The sequence below is a fragment of the Numida meleagris genome, chromosome 13 (assembly GCF_002078875.1).
Source record: "Numida meleagris isolate 19003 breed g44 Domestic line chromosome 13, NumMel1.0, whole genome shotgun sequence".
Lineage (NCBI taxonomy): Eukaryota > Metazoa > Chordata > Aves > Galliformes > Numididae > Numida > Numida meleagris.
The window spans coordinates 8,002,787-8,028,530 of NC_034421.1; the positions used below are offsets into that span (position 1 = coordinate 8,002,787).

Sequence of the window (25,744 nt, forward strand, 5' to 3'; positions counted from 1 at the left end):
CCGCCCCGCCCCGCCCGGCCCTTCCGGCAGCGCGGCGCTGAGTCAGGGCGGCAGTGGCGGGATGCGGGCCTGGGCGGTCGTGCTGGGCTGCGCGCTGTGCTGCGCCCTGGCGCGGGGCTCTGAGGACATCGTGGTGGGCTGCGGCGGCTTCGTCAAGTCCGACGTGGAGATCAACTACTCCCTCATCGAGGTGGGCGCCGTCGCCGCCCCTCTCGTAGTGCCGCACCGCGAGACCCGCGCGCAGCCCTGAGTGCGGCGCCGCCGCCCTCTGCCCCTTTCCCTCCCCAGCTGCGGACGTGCGGCCCGGCGGGCTGGCAGCTGGGATGGGCCTGTGCCCGACTGCCGCAGGAGTGGCCTTGCTTGAGGTGGTTCTAATTTAAGGTCTCGTTGATTGCTCCCAAGCCCAGAGCTGAGCTCTGTGCCGGGGGTCGCCTGGCAGCGCGTAGTCCTGCAGTACACCTGTGCCCTGTAACCTCCGTTGCCGTTTGGGAACGTGCATCTTGTGCTGTGTGAAGGCATTTAGCTTGGAGAATGCCTGATTCCACCTTTGGTCACGTTTCTTAAAATATCTCTTTGTGGTTTTGTTTATTTTTTATAGATTAAGTTGTACACAAAGCATGGTACTCTCAAATACCAAACAGATTGCGCTCCAAACAACGGGTATTTCATGATTCCCCTCTATGATAAGGTAAGAAACCGAAATAGTGCAGTATCTCTTCTGCACTGGAGGCCTGAGCTGCTTCTGTCAGAGCAGCATGCGTCATGAAGCGTTTGAATCAGTTCATAATTTTGTTAGTCTTGGATCCATCTTCCCTTTTTTTTTGGTTTGTTTTCCTTTTGTAATACAATTACTCTATTTCTCAGCGGTGTTATGGTGAGGAAGCCAGGTAGCTTTAGCTGCGGTGCTGTGCACAGCACCAGGTGACTGCAGCGTGAGGGGCTGTCCTTACAGACAGCTGTGTGGTGTTCACAGCTGTACAAATGCTGAAAGAAAAGTATGGGTCCTTGCAGTCTGAGTACAGATAAAGCTTTCAGTTATCTACCAATAGCAACAACAATAAATCTGCTGGGTCTGTTTCGGTATGACTGAATGGAAAATAACTTGATTGGCTGATTGCAGATATTAGAAATGATTTACGCATTAAAATAATGGAATCGGAAGCTCAGAATGTAGCAGAATTTTGATGTTTATTTAGACTGGAAAAATGTTTACATTCAAATTAAATACAGGTGATGTGAGTGTTTTGCTCCTGTAAAGAATTGGTTAACTTACGGTTTGGAAATAAATCCTTCTGCTTCAAATCTGAGGACATAAGACGTCTTATCTCAGTGGTTTCATTCTTAGGTCTCGGAGCCTTTTAATGGCTGAACTTCAGAACCCATGCGGTATCTGCTGATTTAAAAGAGGATCTCTGTGTAGATTAATGCCTTTTTGACACAGAGCTTTTAGTAGGATTGGAATTTCGTTATCTCACGTTTGAGTAGAACCACCTAGTGGGAATGCTAAAGGCAGATTTAGAACATCTGTTGAGGCAGGTAGAGAGATTTGAACACTTTCTAACACTGAACTGCTTGTGCATGAGCAGATGTGATGTAGATGCAGTATAAATGTGATGCTGCTTAATTCTTGCTCTTAGCTGCCAGGACACAAGCCCAGGATTGCAGCCTGGGTGGATTCTGCTGCTTCTTTGAACACGGCATAATACTAGATGGAAGGAGAGAAGAATGGGATACTTGAGTCTTGTATTACTCTCTGCAACATGATGCTTGTATTCTGACTTTCATCCTTCAATTGAACTGAATTCAGATTGGTGAAGGCTGTTACTGCTTTTTTTTTTATTTTTAGGGGGATTTCATTCTTAAAATTGAGCCTCCTCTGGGATGGAGTTTTGGTAAGTGTTCATATCTCTTCTTATAACGGGGCAGTGTATTTGCAGTGTGGGACTTCAACTACCACTAGCTTGCAGTTGGCAGGGAAAATCACATGCTGTTCAAAAGACGTAAACGCTATTTGGTTTTAATAAATGTACTTACTGTACAGTAGAAAAATAGAGCTGTAAGGTAGACACTGACAAAGTTACACATGAACTGATAGAAAGGAATGCATATCTCTGATAAAAAATGGCTTTAATGGGAGGGGGAAGGATTTGCAGCATCAGAATTTGTGGGTAGTTAACTTGGCTAAGATAAGGCTTCCGGAGCATAACTAGTGCACTTGAGCTAGTGTGTTTCTGGGAGAGTTTTGTAAAGCTGAAATGGAGTTACTTCATGATTCCTTTGTCACTAACTGCCACGGTATTTCATTGTTTTTTCTCCTCCAGAACCCACCAGTGTAGACATCCATGTAGATGGCATTAATGACATTTGCACAAAGGGAGGCGATATTAACTTTGTGTTCACAGGGTTTTCTGTGAATGGAAAGGTTAGACTCCTTCATATTTATTTATTCCATCTTATGTTAATTCTACCTTCACAAAAACATTCTACTTCACCTCTGCTAGTTATTTTTATGCACTTGTGCACTGGTTTCTCTTCATTTTGGCAGGTGCTCAGCAAAGGTCAGTCGTTAGGTCCTGCTGGAGTCCAGGTTGTACTGAGAAACGCTGGCAGTGATGTAAACTTACAAGCAACTATTACCCAACCTGGAGGAAAGTGAGTGTGGGAATATGCATGTGTGCATGCTTCATCTGTTCGTTTACACAAGTTTTTTTCTATTCTGCCACATTGATTGGGATTATAGAAGTTCTGAAGTATACAAAGAGTATGGATCGCTTTTCTGTAAACAGGTGTTAATGACTGTTTCTTAAGCAGCATCACCTTTTTCTTGCTTTACAGGTTTGCTTTCTTTAAAGTGCTTCCTGGAGAATATGAAATCTTTGCATCTCATCCCACATGGATGTTGAAAGAGGTTAGAGCCTGAAAAACTTCTGATTGACATGTTTAGTGAGGTTGTGTTGGCTAGACCTTGTCTTGATCAGTTCCGTGAGCAAGTTTGTGTGAGCAGACTAGGTTAATGCAATTTTCCTAAATTTAGCTGAGGCACGCAAGAAATTGCCATGTGCAGGCCTAATTTGGAGATGGTGGAGCTGGCTGAGGAAGGACTGGTAATGAGCTCCTGCTTTGTGTTTTCTAACCCTATGCATTATGTAGGAAATTGGAGGTTGTAGCAGAGGCTTCAATCCTTTCTTCTCATATTGTTTGCTTTCTGAGCTCTGAAGTCCTTACCAATTCCTAAATCAGTAAAACAGTAAAAATGTCACAGTATGGCTGCGAAACAGCTTTAGCATCCTTCTGTTTTGAATAGCTTGTGGATTCTGTTGAGTACTACAATTCTGGGTTCTTCTATTTCTGATGTTGAATACTTAGCCTCTGATTGTTGCTTAGTGCTGTGAACAAGATCTAATATCTAGTTCTGATGCAAATGTGTGTGCTTTGGTATTTCAGTCAAGTACAGTGGTACGGGTGACCAGTTCTAATGCTTATGCTGCTAGCCCTCTGATTGTTGCTGGCTACAACGTGTCTGGGTCAGTAAGGAGTGATGGAGAACCCATGAAAGGGGTCATGTTCCTGCTTTTCTCCTCCTCGGTCACTAAAGAGGTAATGGTGTTTCAGAACCTTTTCAGTACGGGCATGGAGATAAGTGGAAAGCAGCTAAATAGCTTTGTGTACTCACAGTGCCCTGCTGCTTACCTCTGTTCATCTTGAGCTTGGCTTATAAAATACATAAACTGCACAACCTTTCCTGCTGTTTTCTTGGAGGTTTTTGTATTTGTTTATTTGTTTCCATTTTTGTAACAAGGCCCATGTAATACAACATTTGTGTATATGCTGAGTTCTCACGTGACTTGAATGGAATTACTCAGACATGTAACAGAATAGCTATCTGTTTAAAAGTTGACAACACTGAGGCTTAAGGTCTTTGTATTTTTCAGACACAAGAAATTAGAAGTTGATTTTAATTTCAACTCTTCTGATCTCTTTCCATTATTGTTTCCAAGCAATTGGGTTTCCCAACACTCAGATTGTTCAGGGGCATAGAAAACTAAGACTTGAGCTGGAGCAGGCAACAAATGCAAAATATAAAGTGGTTCTCTGCATATTGTTGCTCTGTATATTCACTGTGGGTCAGCAAGGTTAAGGGCTACAGTTTTAAGACAGTATTTTTCCAGTTATATCTTTTTGTGTATTGAATGGTGTTTGGTAAATATGTTCCCTTGTGAGGATTGCAGTCCTCCACTGTAAAAGATCAGCTTCTGGAAAAAGACTAAAGTTATTGCCAAACAAACCTTGCATTTCACTACTTAGTGGCTGTAATTTCCCTTCAACATGAGATCTGAATTGCTTTTTGCCCTTCTGATGTGAAATCAAAAATCAGTAGCTTCTGTTGCCACCTTAAAAGTGTGTTATTTATGAAAAGACTGTGGAACATTTAGTTGTGATTTAATATGGAGATTAGAGCTCTGTTCTGTGATGCTAACTTTGTCCTCAGAACTGAGGTCAGTTGATGTTAAGACCTGCAGTGCAGTTCTAGGGTACTGGGGGATGTTGAGTTTCCCAGTTTTCTGTCCTTGTTCCCATGAAGTTGGTTATTGGTTGCTTTTTCTCTTTTACCTATACAAGAATTGTAAGCTGTGCTGTCAAACTTTGTCTTTCAAATGGTTTCTGTACTTCCCATCCTTCAATCTCAGTGTGGCATTTCGAGTCGCACATGTCCCCAGATTATTTTCTGTGCTCTCATTTATTGACACAGGATGTTGTGGGCTGCAATATTTCTCCTGTGGATGGATTCCAGTCACGAGATGATTCTCTCTCTTATTTGTGTAATGTTGTATCAAAAGAAGATGGATCTTTCAGCTTTCTTTCCCTTCCAAGTGGGAAATACACCGTGGTATGTTTGTTTATCCATTGAATTGTTAACTTTTGCTTTCTAAGATAGCTCATGCATAATTTTATAGCTACTAAAACAGAATTAGTTGAAATATTTTTAATAGGGTCAAATAATTGGAAAAGGAGAGTCGAACCTGAAGCATTTGGCAGTGAAATAAATTGCTGTATTAGAACTCTGTGGTCTGATTTCTGAGAAGGGACTTGGTTACAAATTACCTGAATACACTGGCCACACAGAACCATCCCTAGGGACTGATGGAAGGCTGAAAGTTTCAGCTGGCTGTAGCTGCCCCACATCCTGTTTTCTTTTTTGTCCATTCTCTTCATTTATGTCCAGGTAGCGTGAGACTGCTGTTGTCTGTGCAGTGCCTGGAATGATGGTTTTGCAGTCTCAACCTGCATGATCTGGAAGTGGGATCCAAGCTTGTCTTATTCCTTTAATCCTCTAGTGATCATATATTCTCTTATATAAGCTCTTGCACAAGTACCAAGTGCCTTCTGAGTGGAGGGTTGTTATTCTGTTTTTTTCATATAATCTTGTATGATTTCCATCAAACATTCTTGAAATACTGCCTTTGTTTTTGTTGCTGTTACTTTGAGTTATTTTTCCAACAAGTTTGCAGCCCATTTGGCCATTCATAGATGTGTCTGTTAGTGATGAGGATGTGGAAAATGGTAAAGGAAAAGAGTTGTGATGTCATAGCTTCTTAGGAGACAAAGCAATGTGTTCTCCTTTCAGATACCATTCTACAGAGGAGAAAGAATTACCTTTGATGTTGCACCATCTAGATTGGACTTCTTTGTAGAACATGACAGCTTACAAATTGAGGTAAGAGAAATCATCTTGTTAGTGCCATTCATTCCTGTAAAAGTGTAACTGATGTTAACAGAAGGCAGATGGGCTGTGGAAAAACTTCTTTGTAAGAAGCTTAAAGAGGTTTGTCAAGTCTAGCCTCTTGCCAAGCAGGTAGATGACGAAATCTGGCATTATACTGTATTTCCTATGTTCATTCCCTTTCACTAGGAAGAAACAAAATAGGGAGAAGCTGTCTACTGTGTTCACTTTCCTGTCTGTGTTGCAAACAGGCAGTGACCTTTCCAACTGATTAAATTTACTCATTCGTGTTGTCATCTGTTGAAGAAGGACTTGGAAATTTGTATGGTTTGCAGAATTTCTTGAGGAATAGCATTATGATGTATGATTGGAGCCTTCTGGATGGTACTGATGCAGATAACTTGAGAATTGGTTCCTTTGCTCAGTGGGACTGTAAGCCTTGAGTTAGATGCAGACTTTCATTGTGATTATCCTGGTGATTTTTTTTTTTCCTAAATCTGTAAATAAATTTCTCAAATGTGTGTGAGGTGAACAACAGTCCATGCTGATTGCTGTAGACATGTGAATGCTTTTGCTGGGCAAAGATTAATGTTAACTTCCTTTCCCATTTCAGCCTGTTTTCCATGTGATGGGTTTCTCTGTCACAGGCAGAGTGTTGAACGGTCCTGAAGGAGAAGGAGTTGCTGATGCCACTGTGACACTAAACAATCAGATTAAAGGTGTGCTGTGATCTCGGTCTGTGTTGCTATAGGGAAGACTTTAATCAGCTCAAGTACAGGAGTAGTAGGGTATGCGATGGAATTAAACCTTCATGACAATATACTACTTTTTTTCATAATTTATTTGTAATATTACAGTGATTTTCGTACAGTTGAGTAATTTTGGATTTTTTTCTGGCGTAGAGGAGAGTATTAGCTGTTCATTTGTTTTGTAGTGGAGAATTTCTTATCTTCTTTCTTTGAACGTGCGTCAAATTAGAAGTGTTGCTTTGCAGTGCTGAAATGAAGGTTGGTGTCTTAAGAAACTTAATATTGTTTCATTGTTGTGCAATTTAAATGAAGTCTAAAGCAGTGAACGCTCTCTGGCACTTTTGACACACAAAGACAGACAGTGAAAACATGCTCTGCTTTCTTAACTCTTCATTTATTTGTTCCAGTGAAAACAAAAGCTGATGGATCTTTCCGTCTTGAGAACATAACAACAGGTACATACACAATTCATGCCAAGAAAGAGCATCTCTTCTTTGATACTATCACTGTGAAGATCGCACCAAATACGCCTCAGCTAGCAAACATCATTGCAACAGGGTGAGTGCAAGTGTCATGAAAATGTAAACTGATACATGGACAATGTCTTCAGAGGGGGTAGTCCTTTCTCATGTCATGCCTGATCCGGTGTGCTGTTGTTACGAGTTAGATGTTGCTCAAGAAATTCAAGGGAAATAGGGCAGCGTAAGTGCAGGATGATGTTTTATCCACGGTGCTTTGCTCAGTACTGTTTAAGCCTTAGAGAGCACCCTTTTAATGATCTCTCCCTTTCAGTGCCCTTTTAATGGTCTCTCCTCATCCACATGGGGATACTGAGCAATTGTAGAACTGTGTGCGAACCAAAAAAAGGAGAGTTTTGCTGTCACTGATACTGCACTTCAGATGCCCTCCTCTTGTGTGAGAGTGGAGCTGTGCAACTGTCTAGTACAGTATTGTACCAAATCTCTGTCAGGATAGATTCCTATTCATGTAGTAGTTCCTCAAGATAATGAAGTTTGCATATCATGGAAATTTTCAATCAAGTGTTTTTTATGAGTTTTGTCAAACCATTATATGTATTCTGATACTTGGCATTTATTTTAAAGATTCAGCGTGTGTGGGCAGATCTCAGTAACTCGTTTACCTGATGCAGTCAAACAGATCAATAAATATAAGGTAACCATGGTGCCTCAGGACAAGGACAAAGCATCAGCAGTTACAACAGAAACTGACCCTCATGGAGCATTTTGTTTTAAGGCAAAATCGGGTACATACAATGTTAAGGTAAGAGTGAGCTTCTGTTTCTTCACTGTAGGATTGCTAAGAGGTTTTAGCGGATTTTAAACATTTAATTTCTAGAATTTGAGATGTTGATTGTAGATTTTCGTGGCCCTTTTCTCCTGTTTGCACTATTTAAACAATGCACCTTTCCCTTTATACTTGTTAAAAGGAGATCAGTCCATTGAGATTGAACAGTTTTCTCTCTCTGCTCTATTGTAATGTTCCTTAGATCACTTCTTATCTTCATCTGTTTTCCTGTAAATGAGGCATGTAACATGTGCCTTTTTGAGATGTGTTAATGGTGCCTGAGATGACAGGTCACTGCAGAACCATGGCACAACCACAGTGAACCTTGCATTGTGAAGGACAGTGCAGGCTGGGAGATGAGGAAGTGCACAGGTCTCTGGCTGTCCTTCTAGATAATGAAATAGCATGCTGTGGAAACTGGATTGGATAGATCTCAAAGTGGAAACTCATCCAGGCTTTTGAAACTGAGCTGTTTGTAGCATTCTTAGCTCAGACTTATTCCAGTTCTTCGGAGGAATATTTGAGTAGTATATTTTGGAGGCTGGTTTTGCTTAGCCTGCAACTTACAGTTAAATACCCATTTTCTGATTTCTGACAAGTGAATTGAACTCAGCAGAGTTGGGTGTATTTGGTATTTAAAAGCTGGTGATGTGTTGATGATCTGTGCTCTACAGGTAATTATTCCAGAGGCTGAGACCAGAGCAGGATTGGCTTTGAAACCCAAAGTGTTCCCTGTTACTGTTACAGACAGACCTGTCATGGATGTGACCTTCTCTCAGTTTTTGGCGTCAGTGTCGGGGAAGATCTCTTGTTTAGGTAAGCCAGTTTTGAAAGTGAAATGGAAATGGAGAACTTCAGCACTGTGGGTGTGAATCAATACTGTTTAAATCCACTTGCTTTAAAACCACTTGTTGTGGTCAAGCCCCACCAACAGTTAAGTGAGTTAACTTCTAGTACATAGATGGAAACAGATCTTTTATTAAGAGACCTCAGAGCCTAGTAAGTTTGGGGTGAAGCTATGAACCCATTTTTAATACTTGCGAGGAATAAGTTCTGACCTATTCCCCCCAGAAAGCAGTAAGTTCTGGGAGGAATTGCTCCTGGCTGATGCTTGGCATATTGTCCAACAGTGCCAGAAATATTGGAAGTGAAAAATACATGCAAAAAAAATACAGTTCCTGTAAAACGGAGGATCAGGCTGTTGCCAGAGACTAGCAATCTCTGTCCTCTTTTTTTAATGGTTTCTCCTTACGTTAGTGAAACCTCTCTCCTCTGGTCCTTGTGTACCAACTGATTTCAGCAGATGATGATTAAAGTTTAACTCTTGTCATTTTTACCCCTTCCTTTTTCTCTCTGAGTCCTCTCAGATGTTTCTGGGCCCTGCCCTCTGCTGTTTGAGGAGGACCCAGGAATTTAGTGCTGGCTTCTGGTTGTTACTTGCCATTTAATAGAAGAGTATGATTAACAAACTTAGACTTACTGAAGAACGCAACAAAGCCCCAGTAAGGAGATGCTTAGGAAATAAGATCAATAACTCTAATTGGCAATACACTGTGTTGTAAAAAGAGTAATTGTTTAAATCTTAGTACACGTGAAGTTTCCTTGGAGTTGGGGGTTTTGGAGGAAAGTTGGCAAGTGAGGGTGCAATCTCATTTTCTGATGTCTTTTCTGCGCAGATGCTTGCGGTGATCTGATGGTGATGTTGCAGTCTGTGAGCCGCCAGGGTGAAAAACGTAACCTTCAGCTCTCTGGAAGTACAGACTCAGTAGCCTTCACATTTGAAAATGTGCTACCTGGCAAATACAAAGGTAGGATAATGGGGAATTGCTGGAAGCGTTACCTTGCTCTCTAAATCTGTGTTAGTCTGTTTACTTTGGTTATCATGGGTTATATGCCCAGTGTGGAATATGTCTCAAACTTGAGAAAGCTGGGAAAAATGCTGTATGCCAATGCAGCAGGTTTTCTTGATGTTGTCTGTTTAGCTGTTGTCAACGGTTTACAGCGTTCGGCCCGGTTCCGTGACGGATGGGGTGGGGGAACCATGGACCCACGCCCCGGGAAAGGGAAAAGGGGAAAAAAGGGTAAGGAGGTGGGGCTGAGAACGAAACAGCAGCAACAATCTGAGGAGAAACAAACTGATTTACTAAATAAGATATCGGAATGCAAAATAACACACTATAATACAATACAATTACAATTTAAGCTGATACATCCAATATAATGAGAGAGAGTGTACAAAATTAAAGTAGGCCTTACTCAAATACTGCCGGTGAGATGGCTGGGGAGCGAGATGCTGCCAGGACGAGAGATGAGCGGAAAGAGAGCAAGGTCTCGTGATGGGCGAGTTTTTATCTTTCCCTCTGACCGGAAACGGTAACGGGGCAGCAAAGTCCCCTGGGGAATGTTGTTGTCCTTCTCTTCTGAGAACCAGGTACATACACTACATGATGTTATGATGTGCAATACCAATAACCGAAAATCATCAAACCGTGACAGCCATTATTTCAATTTACATGTAAAAACTTATGGAAGTTTTAGGATCTTTGTGCCTGGTGTCAAGTAAAGGGCCTTTGTCATGAGCCGACTTGTCCAAAACCTGAGAGCAGGAGCACACCACAGGTCTTCTGTTTCCGCAGTAACTGGCCTCTCCTAAGAGCAGTATATTGTTTTTACCAGCCTGCTGTGCCCTACTGTGAAAAGAGTTTTGTTTTCCATGGAAATGTGTAGGGCTATATATACATACTGCTCTTTTTCTGTGTTAGGTTCTGATGTCCTCTAGGCATCTTTGACTACCACAATGCACACAGCAGAATTTTCTAACGTTACCAGACTTCATTATTTGTTTTTATAAAAGCTTTTGTGTTAGTGAGATTTGCTGGGTTCCTGATGCTGCTGCACTGCTGTAAACCAGGTCTGTTGCTACAGCCGTTTTCTGTGCTGATATTTATTGTTTATCTGGCTTTGAAGATTATTGCCTGGGAAGTCAGTGTGATACGGGCTTTTTACACCACAAACCAGTTTTTATTCAAACAGTTCTATGTTACTAAAAGCTTTATGTGATGTGTATTCTAGTAAGCATTGTACATGAAGACTGGTGCTGGAAGAATAAATCTCTGGAGGTGGAAATCATGGAGGAAGATGTTTCAGGAATAGAATTCAGGCAGACTGGATATATGCTGAGGTGTTCCCTTTCTCATGCGATTACACTGGTATGTATATAACAAACATCCTCCTGTTTTTTCATTAACACGTGTAGGTAGGTTGGATTACACTTGGAATCAAAGCTTTCTCCTGTCTGTAGGTGGTCCTGTAGCACAGGAACTCTAATGCTTAATGCCTTGAGATTTGTCTCTTAGATATGGTGAAATGGTCTTCTGTTGTTGGTTGCTATAAGAGAGAAGCGTTAATGGACCACTAGGCAAAAACTATTTCCATTTTGTTTTTTGGTAGTTGCTAATAGTGAACTGTGTTGTGGCTTCACAGGAATTTTACCAGGATGGAAATGGACCAGAGAATGTTGGTGTTTATAACTTGTCTAAAGGAGTTAATAGATTCTGTCTTTCAAAGCCAGGTAACAGCTCTAAAATATTAGCTGAAAATAGAAAAAAGAACCATTCAATCAGTGCTACTGGTAATTCAGGCAATCTCTTGTGGCTTCTGAGGTTTCTGCATATAAATTCTCTTATTTTTTGTTCTTTAGTAGACGAAGGGCATTGGTCTTAGACCAACTGAGAGCATGTTAAAATAATCTTGTTCACTTGGATTCTGTAATTGGAACGTAACTAAGAAACAGCAGTCTCATTTCAGTACAGGATTCCAGAAGGATAGCTACTGATGGTACCACAGGGTTATTTATAACAAGAGAAAGTAATGTTTTAACGTTTCTTATTTTTTTCACTTTCAATATTTTAGAGCTAATTCCTTGTTATTGCCCATTAACAGAACAGTTAACAAGTGCATTTGGTTTTGATTCAAGTTTTAGCTTTGCGTAGTTCATCCTTAGAGTCCCTGGTTTCATTCACAATACAGTAATAGAGTTTCAGTGGTGGCTCTTGAATCCAAGACCGTTAGCTGTGGAATTATAATAGATTACTTCTGACTTTGGTTTGTTACATTTGTGACTGTTTTTATGTGCTTCTTTGCTGTGGTGCCGTGTTTTGTATCAGTGTACATTAGAAAGTCAGCACAGCTTCCAGTAGAGATCTGTGACTGAAGAGATGAATTAATTTACTGTAGTCAGACTTTGCAGTTGTTTCTGTATCTCAGGTCGTATGTAGTCTTCAGAATTCAGGCAGCTGAATAAGCTTTATTTCTTTATTTATGTATCAGTGGATTATTCTTTGACTTAATGTTTACAGGTGTGTACGAAGTGACCCCGCGTTCCTGCCACCAGTTTGAACACGAGTATTACACTTATGACACGTAAGAGCAAAATCTGTTTTCAATCCTGCGCCTCTCAGTACACTTTCATAAAGCTTTCTCCTGCTGCAGATACTTTCTTTCAATAATTCAGGGTGGGTTGCTATGACTGGCTCTAACCAATAGAGGGAAGCTTTAGCAAAATGTATCAGATGTGTCTTCTTGCCCTTTAAAAAAGAAAAATGTGGCTAAAGATAGGCTTTAAAAAAGATGCTTTTGCTGCTTCAGATGCTTCAGTTTGCCTGCGTTTAATGCTTTTTGCATTTGTGAAAACTGTTGATGGCTTGTAAGGGTTGAAATGCAAAAGGTGGTATACTAGGTTTACTGGAAAGCACGTACCACTTGTACATCCCTGGTGCCAGTGACTGTCTGTGTGACTCTGCTCACCTCGAGTGTGCTGGCTGAATACATACCCACCCTAATTACCAGTGGGCAGTGCGGATCTTCCCAAGTCAGCTGTGTTTTATCAGTTATATCTAGGCTGTGATTTGGCAATCTGCTCCATGGCTCTGCTCCTATAAAGAGGCTTTCTGCTCCCTGACTACTTCTAATTCCTTAACACAACAGAAAACAAATGCAGTATTAAAAAGTGATTCTTTTCTGCTGTATTACTGAATTAAAAGTACTTCAAAGAGAGATGTGCTAAATGTAAGCACAAACTGAATATGTGAATTGAAACAAGAACCCTTTTCCGCAGCAAAGTATCGTTAGGCTTGGGGCATCTTCGTGAACCGTTCCCACTAACCTGTGAGTGCTCTTCTGTTGTGTATAGAGAGGTTGTACATGTGAATTCAATCAAATCAACATCAGCTTGAGAGGAGGCAGGAGGCACAAAGGAAGGAGGGTATTTGGCCAATGCCGTGCAGCAGTTGGGGTTTCACATCTGCAAAATGCCACCTTTCCAACATGCCATCTTGTTGGCACTACAGCTTTGTTGTGTAATTTATATATTGTGTTTTATGAAGACCTCTCAGCTTATGGGTGGGAGCACAAAATCAGCTAAATAACATCAGATTATTTTCTTTAGGAGAGAGCCTTAAGTTCATCTCTTTGTTGCTTTGATTTACAGGTCCTCTCCTAGTATACTGACGCTCACTGCTGTTCGACACCATGTCCTTGGCACGATTGTGACAGATAAACTGATGGATGTGACTATTACCATTAAGTAAGAACAAAGAAATAATGTGGCTGTAAAAGAGGAAGAAAGACATCCCTCTCATAAACTTTTATTCTGGTTTTAATACCTCTGTGGCTACTCTCTAGGGGAATGGCACCCTGCACTAGACTGCAGGAGGTTTTTATGCTAAGCTGTTCTTTGAGTTCTTTGTGGACAGATAAATAATTCTCAGCCCTTGTTTTGAGCATTGTCACTTGATTTCAGTATAGCTCCTTCCTACTTGTATGTCAAAGTAAAAAGAATTGATTTTCTGAGTGATTGTACATTTTAATGAACTGAAATTTCTCAATTCAGAGGGTGTTATTTTAGCTTGCTCTGAGCTGTTTAGCACTAGGACTATTTTTTTCTTATTACCTCAGAATAAGAATCTGCTGCTTTAGAGCATTGTTATTGATGCGAAGAGAGCTATAAGAGGAAAACTATGCAGAGTGATTACACACTAATGTGCCAGTTTATGTTTAGCTGAACAGACAGCTCACTATGGAGCACTGATTTGTGCTTTAACAGCTTTAATTGTGTGAGGTGCCGGATCTGCCTGAAACTGGGTGATAATGATGAGTGTTTTAATGCTTTCCTGATGTCCACTTGCTCTAGACTAGAGGTTCTCAGAGTGTAGAAAACATCTTTGTGGAGAAACAAATTTCTTGCAAAGCCCTTCCTTGAGTCCCTGAGTTTAATGAGCCTACAACTGCAACTGCTGGGCAGCTACAGCAGCCAGAAAAGAAACACTGAGACAACAGGGAGCCATTAGAACTTTCAAATTAATTTATCAAGGAGATGAATATTAACCAATATTCCAGGCTGGTGGGTTTTTTTTGAGGCTATTGGGAATTGTAGAGGCAGCTCAGTTGCCCCTGACTCTCTGTTCAAGCCTGCACGAGCCTTATCAGCTGAAGTCCATTTTGTGAAATGCTGTCAATGTAAAGGGAACAGTTCTGGATTTAAAAGCAAGGTGCTTGTTTTTAAAAGTGTGTGCTTGTGTACCAGATTTATACCAGATTTAGAACAGTGATGTCTTTAATTTCAGTTAACCAGAAACTGCATAGAAAGGGTTTAAAGTCTTAATGAGACTCGATGTGTTAGAGCAGTTGGATATGTTTATCTCAAAAAATATAGACTAGAATATGGGTTAGTACTGAAGCGGGAGACAGAGCTATCCTGATAATCTAAAGTGGTTGTAGGAAAAATAATAGTAATCATTTCATTTCACTCCTTGTAGAGAATTTTGGAATATTTTGTATCAGTTTTTCAGTCTATGTAGACAAGACAGGAGGTGAGATGCAAAGGATACTTGGAGACTAGAAGAAATTGCTGGGAAAGATGATGTAAGATAGGGGAGGTGAAACAATATCTGTTGTTCTGAGTTGATTTAAAGAACAGGGATAAGGTTATCTAGCAATCTGTTCAGTAGGCAGTGATAAGACAGCTGGATGGTTCAAAGGTGTAGGGCAGGCAGGTCAAAATTCGGCATTTCTCCTGGGATTTGCCAGCTATTGGAAGAATTGGCTTGTGACAGAAGTTTTTTTCTTGTAGTGTACTCTATACCTGAGAGGTATGTTCTGAGGGAGGGTTCCTGGTACTGAAAAATAGAGATACCAGCCTTCGTGTTTATTTTGCAAAACACCTTTTCTGCATTAAGCTTGTTCTCAGCTTTGAAATTCCAGCCTTTCATAGGTGATGACTTTGATAAAGGTACTCTCGCAAACTGTTTCTTTGGCTTAAGAATTCATAGAATCATAGACTGCCCTGGGTTGAAAAGGACCATAATGATCATCTAGTTTCAGCCCTCCTGCCTTGGGCAGGGTTGCCAACCACTGGACCAGGCTGCCCAGAGCCACGTCCAGCCTGGCCTTGAATGCCTCCAGAGATTCACCACTCACTCTGACTTGTCACTGCTTCAGTGGGAAGTCATTGCCACTGCAACAGAGCTGGTGTATGTTCCTTGGTGCAAAATTGAGATTCTGCATGTGGAAAACTAAGTTAAGCTTAAACTAAGGTGCTGGGTTCTGCAAAGTGGTTGAAACATAACCACATTTTTTTTTTTTTTATGCTGGCTATGCATTTGGGTGCTGAGATGTGGCAGAGAGAAGGAGACAGCAGGGCTGTAACTTCTTGAATGGTTACAGCATGAAGTGGCAGAATATGTGAATGTAATGTGTTCCAAGTAGGTCTTTTCCCCGAGGCCTGGTAGGTTACCAGTAGCCCCCATGGTCAAGCCTTTCTAGTAGTAATTGATTGTTGTGAATGTGAAAGTTTTACTTATGCTTGGAATAAACAGCAGAATTGAGATGGATGGCTTTAAAAACCCAACCTGGAATAGGTCTGCTGTGTTGTAAATGCTCTAATTAACAGATAAAACAGGATCTTTTCCTTTTGAATGAAATGAGCTTAGTTTGTTATCTTGTCTGTGTTTTCAGGTCATCTATTGACAGTGAACCTGCCTTAGTTTTAGGGCCATTGAAATCTGTGCAGGAGTTACGCAGGGAGCAGCAGCTGGCAGAAATTGAGACCCGCCGACAGGAGAGAGAAAAGAAGGGCCAAGAAGAGGAGGGAACAAAGCCACCAGTGCAAGAGATGGTGGAGGAACTTCAAGGACCATTTTTATATGAATTTTCATACTGGGCAAGGTACTACCAGGCTCTGATGGGAAGGATGTTTTCTTTGCACTGTTTGGGTTCTCCATCAAATGAAATGCTGATCTATTCCACATAGGAAAGAGCTGCTCTGTGGGTATCTTTTCTGTCTGACCGTTTGCAAAATGAAAACTAATAACACATCATAAGAATTTTGCTTATATTATTGCTGGTATTTTCCCCTGAGGATATTTAGAAGTGTTCCGTGGTCAATACGCAGTGCTCTGTCCTATGTGAGAGACACTGATTTCATTTTCTTCTAATGCTATCTTATTTTTTGTAGGTCTGGTGAGAAAATTACTGTGACACCATCTTCAAAAGAGCTTCTTTTCTACCCGCCTTATGTGGAAACAGTTGTTAGTGGAGGTAAATATAAATACAGTTTCTGGATATTACAGCAGATTCTCAGTATTACTTGTATTACACTTACTGAGAAAAAAGCTGTGCAGGTGCTAGGTGTATTTAGAGTATGATAATCAGTTGAAGTTCGTGCCAATTTTTCCTTTCTATTAAGTTACAACAATAGAAGTAGTTAGAAACAAAAACAACACACTTCTAAAATTGTGAGGGCTATCAGCAATCAGTTAAGCTACCTGTTGTGTCAGTGTCCATCTTGCTCTGGAATTCCTAAATGTACATCCTTTGTTTGAAGTGGCTAGGAAATGTTAAGTACCTCTTTTTTTGTGCTTCTTTGTTGTGTGTATTCTAAGTACATAATGTAAAAAAAAAATTAAGTTTACATGTCACTAAATGTGGCATATGTTGACCTCTATTTACTCTCTGAAAATTTTGTTGCTGTTGGAATGCTTTCCATGTGGCTGCAGTACTTCATGAGCCTACAAAGCACTTAGCAAATCCGAATTTTGTACGCTAACCACGTGCTTATAGCTTCAGAACTCAGTTATTGAATTCGGTGAATGTTCGGATGTTTAAGGTGTGACAAGGAGCCATACTATTGTGTGGATTGATCTCTTAATCCAAAGCAAAAGAGCATTGGCTGATCTCTTTTGCAGTAAACTCTTGCTGTAAGGTGTAATATTGAGCGTGTTCTTGACTTGTTTGTTTTGAATCCCCTTTGCAATGACCAAGAGAGCTGTCCTGGAAAGCTGATAGAGATTCATGGGAAAGCAGGCTTATTCATGGAAGGGCGGATTCATCCTGAATTGGAAGGTGTTGAGATCGTCATTGGTGAAAAGGGAGCACCTTCCCCTCTCATCACAGTTTTCACTGATGACAAAGGTGCTTACAGGTAATTAGCAGATTAGTTTTGATGTTTTGGATTCTTTAGTTTAAGTGCTGTAGTGACTTGACAACACACCTGCGTGGTATCCAGATGCTTCTTCTAAAGGGAAGTTGTCTTTCCTTACATTTTGAAGCGTTGGGCCACTCCACAGTGACTTGGAATATACAGTAACTGCTCAGAAAGAAGGATTTGTTTTGACTGCAGTAGAAGGAACGGTTGGTGACTTCAAAGCTTTTGCTCTTGCTGGTGTGACATTTGAGGTAAGCACATCTGAGCACTAAAGTTTCTGAAAGATGTTTAGTTAAAGCTAGACAGGCAAAAATGCTAACCCCTGTGTCCCAGGCAAACCCAAACAAGTATGGGATGTAGGAATCAAGTGATTTTGTCATAATGGAAACAAATCTTAGTGATTTAGTTGTGACTTGCTGTACAGAGAATATTTTGCATATTTTATAGAGTAAAAATAAGAGCTTGCAATCCAAAAGACTGGATTTATTTGTTTTTGCAGAATTTGACAACCTTCTCTTATATCTCAAGGGGATTTTTTCTCGTACAGTCTGGTCCAGCTGGTACCTGATTTTGGTCCTGGTAGTACTTTGTTCTGGCCTCTGTGACACTGCAGATGTGGCTAGTGCACTCTCATAGGCTTCTGAATTGGGCCTCTTTTCATGAGAGAATCCTGTCCTACACTTATAGCTATGGCTTTTTTAAAAACAGATCAAATCCGAGGATGACCAGGCTCTTGCTGGAGTGCTCTTGTCTCTCAGCGGAGGGGTGTTCCGGTCCAACCTCCTTACGCAGGATAATGGCATGCTGACTTTTTCCAATCTGGTAAGCTAAAATCAATTGTTCTGAAAGTGGCTGTATGTGTGGTGCTGTGTAACTTTGCCTTCCAAAACAGGGACGTAATCAATGCTCTTTAGTGGCAGGAAGATACATGAAATCATAACTCATAGTGAGAGGTGTAGGTCCTTCGGAGTGGACAGCACTTAAAATGTTTGCTAGTGGAGGATCTGAAATCTAACCTGGAGAAGGTTTTGTCCCCAGCATGCAATAGATGATGTTGATTGATCTCATTTACAAACTTGCAGCCTATAAACATGATCATCATCAAACTGGCTTGGTTCATTTTAGTCTTTAGAGGAAATAAATGTAGTTAGATTATTGATCTGTACATGTGCGTAGACACACCTGAATAGTGTCCTTCCAAACTTCCTTCTGTTCTGGTCACTTTCCTGTCCTTGCAGTCTTGTGATGAAGTATTAGAGTCGAAGTTCTTTCCCTTTTCAGGCTTTATTTTCTGGTTCAGCTCCACCAGTTCATTGTCTGATGTGTTCCCTGTTTTTCACTGTTGATGTTTTCCAACCAGTTTAACCTGTGGCTGGGACAGAGAATGTTAGCTCTTCAGGGAGCTCTAAGAGAAAAATAATTGTTTGGAGCTGGTGAATTGTTGTGTCACTGTCGATAAACAGCTTGTTTTATGCATCTTTGCAGAGTCCAGGGCAGTATTATTTTAAACCCATGATGAAAGAATTTCGCTTTGAACCATCATCTCAAATGATCGAAGTGCAGGAAGGACAGAATCTTAAAATTCAGATAACTGGTTACAGAACAGCTTACAGGTTAGTAAAGATGATAAACTGTGCAAAATGCTACATACTGTATCAGGATGCATTATACACGTATGCCTGTTCTGGAGGCTTGGAGGTACTTTTGAAGTCACAATTAACTATTACGCTGCTTATGAGTACTCTCAGTAGCCTTTTTTCATGCATGTGGATGTATTAACTAAGCCCACATGACAGAACTGTAAGGAAGAACATTGCTATGAAAGTACCATGACAGTGGCACTGCAGGTGGCTTATGCTGTGTTCAGTGGGAGAGGAGAGATTTATTCTGGGGACTGTGTTACCACTCCAGGTATCTGACTTAAGGATCCTCCCTTTCCCTGCCCTCCGGGGTAAGTGCTGCTTTTCTTGAAGGGTAGGGAACTTGGATTCTTTAAGTTGTCCTCTGAACTGCAGCTAATTTAAATGCTTTAAAACAGTTTTAGGTGTACACGTTACAAATTCGCTTCTGCATGCTGTGCTAGATACATGAAGTACTTTTCTCATGAGTTACAACAATAACATCTTAAAAATACAGATTCAAACAGCATTTGCACATCATTAGCAGTTGTTTCTCCCTCTAGCTGTTACGGCACGGTTTCTTCATTAAATGGAGAGCCTGAGCAAGGAGTCTCAGTAGAAGCTGTGGGGCAGGAAAGATGTAGCATCTATGGAGAAGACACAGTAACTGATGAAGAGGGCAAGTTCAGGCTACGTGGCCTTCTGGTAAGAATTAGAATGCTTTCTCTCATTTATGTTAGTGTGTTAACAGAACAATACAATGTGTACTATGAATTAGCTACAGATTTCTGTCTTCCCATCACACTTGCTAACTCAAAGGTCCTTGAGTCTCTTTTTGTTAGGGCACACTGTGAGTGATGACTCATTCTGGTGAAGGGGGAACATTTTTATAGTGCAAGTCTGTGGAACTTTCTGACTGCCTTCCCACAAACTGAACGGTTCCCATGCTGTGATACATGAATGTGTCTCACCGGTGTTCAAGCACAGGTGCTATAGCAGGGAAATCTCATCTCTGTAGATTCTCATGTGAAAATACTGCAATAAGTGAATCTTAGCAGTCTATTGGGTGTGTGTATATCTTGTTAACGGTGTAGCATATGTGTGAAGTAAGCTGTTCTGCAGGAAATACAGCAGCTGAATTTCTGGGACCAGTGTGTGAGGAGTAAGCAGTTGGTCTGAGGCAGAAAGGGCTATTTGATCTGGTTTAAATCCTGCTTAATATGTTTTCTTTCTAGCTAAAACACTTCACAGGAAGTGACTTCTTTTAATAATGCAATAAGCTAGAGAAAGCTTTATGATAGTCCTTCTGTATTTGCTGGAGGTGAACACACATAATGGAGATAGTGGGTTAAATTATCTATTTAGGATAAGAAAACTTGTGGAATGTTAGAAAATTCACTTACTGTCTTCTAAAGTTCAAGTAAACTTTATTCAGTGTTAAGACTTATCGTCTGAATGTTCCTTGTAGCCAGGTTGTGTGTATCATGTACAACTCAAAGCTGAAGGCAATGACCATATTGAAAGAGCTTTACCACAGCACCGGGCAATTGAGGTAATTTTTTTCGTTTTTGTTTTTTATTTTGTGGTATCAAATATAAAATACATCTGTGTGGGCATTAAATTGAAAGCAGTGCATTTGAATGCATTCTGTTTAGTCAAGTGGCTTTCAGCAAGTTAGCTCCTGTTGTGTCAGCACCATAGCTTAGAATTGGAATAAGGCCCAACCAGTAAACAAGTGAAAAGGATTCTTTTACAGCGTAAAAACTATACATTAAGAAGTAAAAGAATAAATATGCATCATACTTTTCAGCATTCTTTTATGATGGAGAACAAAGGAATGGTGATTTGAGATTGTCATAAATTGTTGTATTATCCTGTCTTCGTGTTCAGTTATTGATTAATAAATACACCTTATTGTGGCTTCTTTGGTCCAAATCTTGCAGTCTCGATGTAGATGAAATTGTCATTCAGGCTAGAAAATCCTTACAAGATACACTAATAACTTTGAGTTTAGAACTGATGGAATCTTGTTAAATACTCCTCTATCCTTACAGACTCAAATTAGCTGCTTCTCACTTATCTCTTGACACCCAGCAGAGGTTAATTAGCCTTTGTTAGTTAGTTGTCTAGAACTTTTTGGTGGGAGATGGTCATTATTCAAACTCAGGCATGCTCCTGACCAAGATGCCTTCTTTTGCAGCAGAACAGGCAGAATTCTTTCAAGTCCTTACTGTCTGGCTGAGAGTGGTTGCTGCTTGGAAAGGGAAGCGAATGGCAATGCAAGTTTCAGAAAATCAAATGAAGCTTATGTACAGCAAGTGAGAGCTGTAGGCAGTAGCTTGTTCTAATAGTATCTTAACTATAGCTTGCCATTTTCTTAAGGGCAGAAAAGCATTTGAACTAAAGCAGGTTTCTTTCTTTCTCTGTCTGCAAAAACATGACTGTGTTGTATGTTGCAGGTTGGGAACAGCGACATTGGTGATGTTAATATTATAGCATTTCGGCAAATTAATCAATTTGATTTAAGTGGAAATGTGATTACGTCTTCTGAATATCTGTCCACGTTATGTGTAAGTTCAGGCCTGTGAGCTTTGTCAAGTGTATTTGTGATTGATTTCCCAGTGTTTTTTTGCAGGGCCACTGGAAATCATTCAGTAGTCTTATCTGAGTGTGATGCAGTCCTCTTTTAATTATGCTCATTTCTGAGCAAAATGTGTTTTCTCAGTGTTTCAGGCTCATTTTGTAGCTTGAGATGTCTAGTTTGTGAAATAAGTACAGAGAAGTTGAAACTCAACAAAATGAGCTTACCAGAGAAATTAGAAACAATCTCCAGCTGCAAATTCCCATGAAACTGCTGGGATTATTTAAAAGCATTACTAAATTCTCCTTATTGCAAAGCACAGACTGTCTAATATATCTAGCTATGGGAAAATATCATTCTTCCTTAAAGGTGTTTTAGAAGTCTCCTTCTGTGATTTTTCACGCTACGTGTTAGAATAAACCCAGGTGTTCATACTTGACATCTTTCTATTTATACAACCCATGATGATCTTGAAGTACTTTTATTGTATAGGAACATGGGGTATCTAAAACAGCTATTCTAGTGCAGACTCAGAAATATCTCTTTTGTGGTTTCTTCTTTTCCTCACAGGTGAAGCTCTACAAAAGTGAAAATCTTGACAACCCAATTCATACAGTCAACTTAGGCCAATCCCTTTTCTTCCATTTCCCACCACTGCTCCGAGATGGAGAGGTAAGAATATTCCTGAACAATTGGCTTAATTAGCTTTATTATTTTTTCCCCTAAGCACACTGAAGTATTACTTGTGGTTTGCCTGCAGTACTGTATTCATGCTGGAGGTAACCAGTGTCTCAGAAGATGTGAAGCCTATTAAACTGACTTTTGCCTTTGAGTCTAATTTTGCCTCAGACTGCTACTGGTGTTGTAGACTTGAGTTTATTTTATACCCGCAGAATTATGTGGTGCTCCTGGATTCTACACTGTCTAAATCACAGTATGACTACATCCTGCCTCAAGTTTCGTTCACTTCCATTGGATATCATAAGCACATTACATTGGTCTTTAGTCCCACAGTAAGTACAAAATAGGGAAACGTTAATTTCGATTGCTCAGCTTGGGAGCAATGTCTGGGTAATGTAACCTGTGTATACCTTGTGATCTTGGCCTAACTTTCTACTAAAGTGAATATAAAGAGTTTTATGAAAGGCATTAATGTGGTAGTAAACTTGGTAATTTGGTTTTGGCCACATTTAAAGCAACAGACAGGGATGTAATGACATGGCATATTGTGGGAGGCAAACAGGGAGTTCAGAACAGAGTTGTAGCCTTGACACTAACTGAAAGGATGTAGTAACTCGGGGCTGAAGACAAGATTGTTGCTGGATTTCCTTTAAAAACTTCTATGTAGAGGAAAGAGCCAAAGGAAAGTTTTCAGTTCTTGGAGCCCAAAGCAGATGGATTCTCAAACTTATGTCACGAGAAATCTTCTCCTGTAAGAGAGAGAAATGTCTTTTTGCACCTTTGGAGCTATACACTCAGTTTAGGGAAGTGTTTATTCTGTAATACTTAAATGATCTATTTCTTTTCTGCATCACTGCATGTTCAGTGAAACATGAGGGAAACATGAAACAGCAGTTAAAAATGAAGGATGCAGTTGTGCCTGAAGGAAGATGTGCTACTGTGGCTGCTGTGGTGTTATCAATGGGATCAGAGAGTTTTGGGCAGCTTGTGATAGGTGAAAAGCACATCAGATTCACTGTAAAGTGGAGACGAACCATTAGTAAATTAGCTTTAAAAAAACAACAACAAATCCCAAGAAGAAATTAGCAGATGAATGGGTCTGATCTGCTTGAAAATTGAAAGTTGAGTAAATCTTAGGTGCTTGGAAGGAGGTCAGGTGAGAAGGGCTGGATGTGCTACATTATTCTTCTGGTAAAACTGCTTAAAGCTGAGGGAATTCCTAGTCAAAATATCTGTTTAAAAATAATAAAATACGTCATCCACACTGTTTTCAGAGAAAGCTACCTGAGCAAGATATTGCCCAAGGGTCTTACATCGCATTGCCACTGACGCTGCTTCTCTTGTTGGCTGGCTACAACCACGACAAGGTAGGACATGGTTTTTTGTTCTATCCAGGTACTGTTATCTATTAATACCCATGAATACTTTGTACTGTGTCAAGTGAAGTTGCATTCTGGTGGATGTCCAGATAGAGATGCAGTCAGCAATTGCCTTATGCAACACATTTCAAAAAAAACCACAATGTAGCTAAGGTGTTGGACACTTACCTTCCTTGGGAAACCATAGTGGGACATTGTGCTCCTCTGTTATTTCTAAATTTCTTATTTGACGGCTTTGGAAAAAAATAACAAACCCCCAATACAACATCTTTTAAATTCATGTAACTAGAGTCAGTGATAATATGAACAAAATAAATATTGTATTGACTTTAGGAACAGTCAGACTGAAAAAACTCTTGCAAGTCACTGAGCCTGATCTCTTTGGCTTTATACCCTCGGTGTAAAACTCTCAGGAGGAATTTAAGGAACTACCATGTTACCCTTCTTATTTGTTAGCAAACTGTGCTCTATCAAGCTTTCTCTGATAGGGCTGGATGATTGTTGTTTTGATGATAAGAGAAAATAAATTCATAAATTTGATTTCTTTTCAAGCTTGAGTAGACTGCTCAGAACGTGGGTTTCTCCAGGATTTTTCTCAGTGGCACTGAAAGTGCCATGGAGATGAGCGGCCTGTCTAGACTCAGAACTCAAATGCTTAGATAAGTGACTGCAAGAAAAAAGTTAGGGATGATCTTCTTTGGTTTTGATTATCAGAAGTTCCAGTAAGTTTGGTTTGATTCCTTTCCCAAGAATTGCTACCATTTTCTGCCGTCTTTGTAGATGTAGATGTGCTATTTATGCAATTGATTCTATTTGTGTGGGAGTGCATCATTCTGAAGAACACTACTGTGCAGACCTTACAAGCCATCGCAATCACAAACTGTTTCCCCTTTTTGTTGCCCCAGCTTATTCCCTTATTGCTGCAGCTGACAACTCGACTGCAGGGGGTGCGTGCTCTTGGACAGACAGGTTCTGACACAGGTGGCCCAGAGGATGTGAAGAGACAAACAAAAAAACAGAAGACAAGACGGACGTGAGGTGAAAGGGGTGATTACATAAAGTGAAACTCCATCAAACTGAATCCTGGGGAAGCAAAACTAAAATGCATTTTTGATAAATGTGTGAACTTCATATTTTTGTTGTTGCTACCTGAGCGCAGTTGGTCACACTAGCTCCATTTTGGTTGTAAATTTTTTATGGAGTTTATAGGTTTACTTACTGTAAAGTAATGAATGCATCTGTTGTTACTGTGAGTACATCTCCCATACTTGAAGACAGTTCATGAATTCTTTTTCTATTCAGTGGAATGGGTTGTGTTGTCTTCATTAATGATTTGTAAAAGCAGTGGTAATAAACTGCCAATTTCACTCTGTCTCTGTATTTTGGGAATATTTTTCCTTACCTTTCAAAATATCCACTTTACTCCAGAGAAGCAGCACAGAGGGATTTTACTAAATCAGTGGTACTTGAAGCAACAAAGTTCTAGGGGACACGCATGAACTGATGAATGATGTCCTTGGCACTTGCAATTCAGCAGCTTGATTGAAGAGTCTGTTATCTACACAGCTGTGATTTCAGTTCTTATCCAATAAATACTTGATTTTAATCGAAGATAACATATTTGCCCAATGAACACAAATCATTAATGTCACATAAGATTAGTTGATAATGTCGGATAAGTTCTGCTGATCCTAGTGCAAAAGCAGTGTTTAAATTGCAAGTTCATCTATGGTGTGATCTCTTTAGACCTCCAGTATTCCTGAAGTGGCTTCAGCTAGTTAGCTAGTTGCACTATTCTTTCCAAAGTTGTACTGTGTTGTGATATTTCTCTGTGTGTCTGTCTCATCTCCTGCTCAGACAATGTGTATCATTTTTTGCCAGTTGCTGATGGATTATTTTCTTTTTTTTTCCCCAGCTATTTTAAGAAATGTTAGCTTTTGGAAATCTTCAGCATGCACAGTCTCAATAATGTAGACTGTAATAAATAACAGCCTGTTTCTTACAGGCCATCTTTTGATTCTTGTTTGAAACAGACAGTTAGACATACACAGTTTAAATGTTAATGGGGCTTTTTATTGACAAATAGTATAAAGGTTAATAGAGCTTTTGAAAGATGAACATAAATGCCTACAAATATTGCAAAGACATTGGTACTGCCAGTGAGTGGCAATGTTTCTCTTTTATAGTACTTGAAATAAAGTCCCTTTACATTTAAATATTGAAGCTT

General features: G+C 40.2%; 1 protein-coding gene across 1 annotated transcript; it reads left to right on the forward strand.

The window, feature by feature from the left end:
• Positions 62-24,554, forward strand: LOC110405922 (nodal modulator 1-like). The gene is made up of 30 exons (XM_021411755.1): positions 62-214; positions 599-688; positions 1,847-1,892; positions 2,322-2,422; positions 2,546-2,652; positions 2,836-2,908; positions 3,445-3,597; positions 5,627-5,716; positions 6,336-6,441; positions 6,879-7,029; positions 7,575-7,752; positions 8,451-8,592; positions 9,453-9,584; positions 10,849-10,985; positions 11,227-11,347; positions 12,135-12,198; positions 13,265-13,360; positions 15,790-15,999; positions 16,289-16,371; positions 17,095-17,254; positions 17,382-17,508; positions 17,966-18,079; positions 18,743-18,870; positions 19,440-19,581; positions 20,345-20,428; positions 21,336-21,446; positions 22,028-22,129; positions 22,351-22,470; positions 23,413-23,505; positions 24,423-24,554. Exons 1-30 carry the CDS (start codon positions 62-64, stop codon positions 24,552-24,554), a joined length of 3,546 nt encoding a protein of 1,181 aa, XP_021267430.1.

Bases quoted from the DNA above. Each gene is read 5' to 3' on its own strand.
- LOC110405922 (XM_021411755.1), top strand. From the start codon at position 62: ATGCGGGCCTGGGCGGTCGTGCTGGGCTGCGCGCTGTGCTGCGCCCTG. The intron at 215-598 runs GTAGTGCCGCAC...TATTTTTTATAG, and splicing joins GCGCCGTCGCCGCCCCTCTC to ATTAAGTTGTACACAAAGCA. The intron at 9,585-10,848 runs GTAGGATAATGG...TGTGTATTCTAG, and splicing joins GCTACCTGGCAAATACAAAG to TAAGCATTGTACATGAAGAC.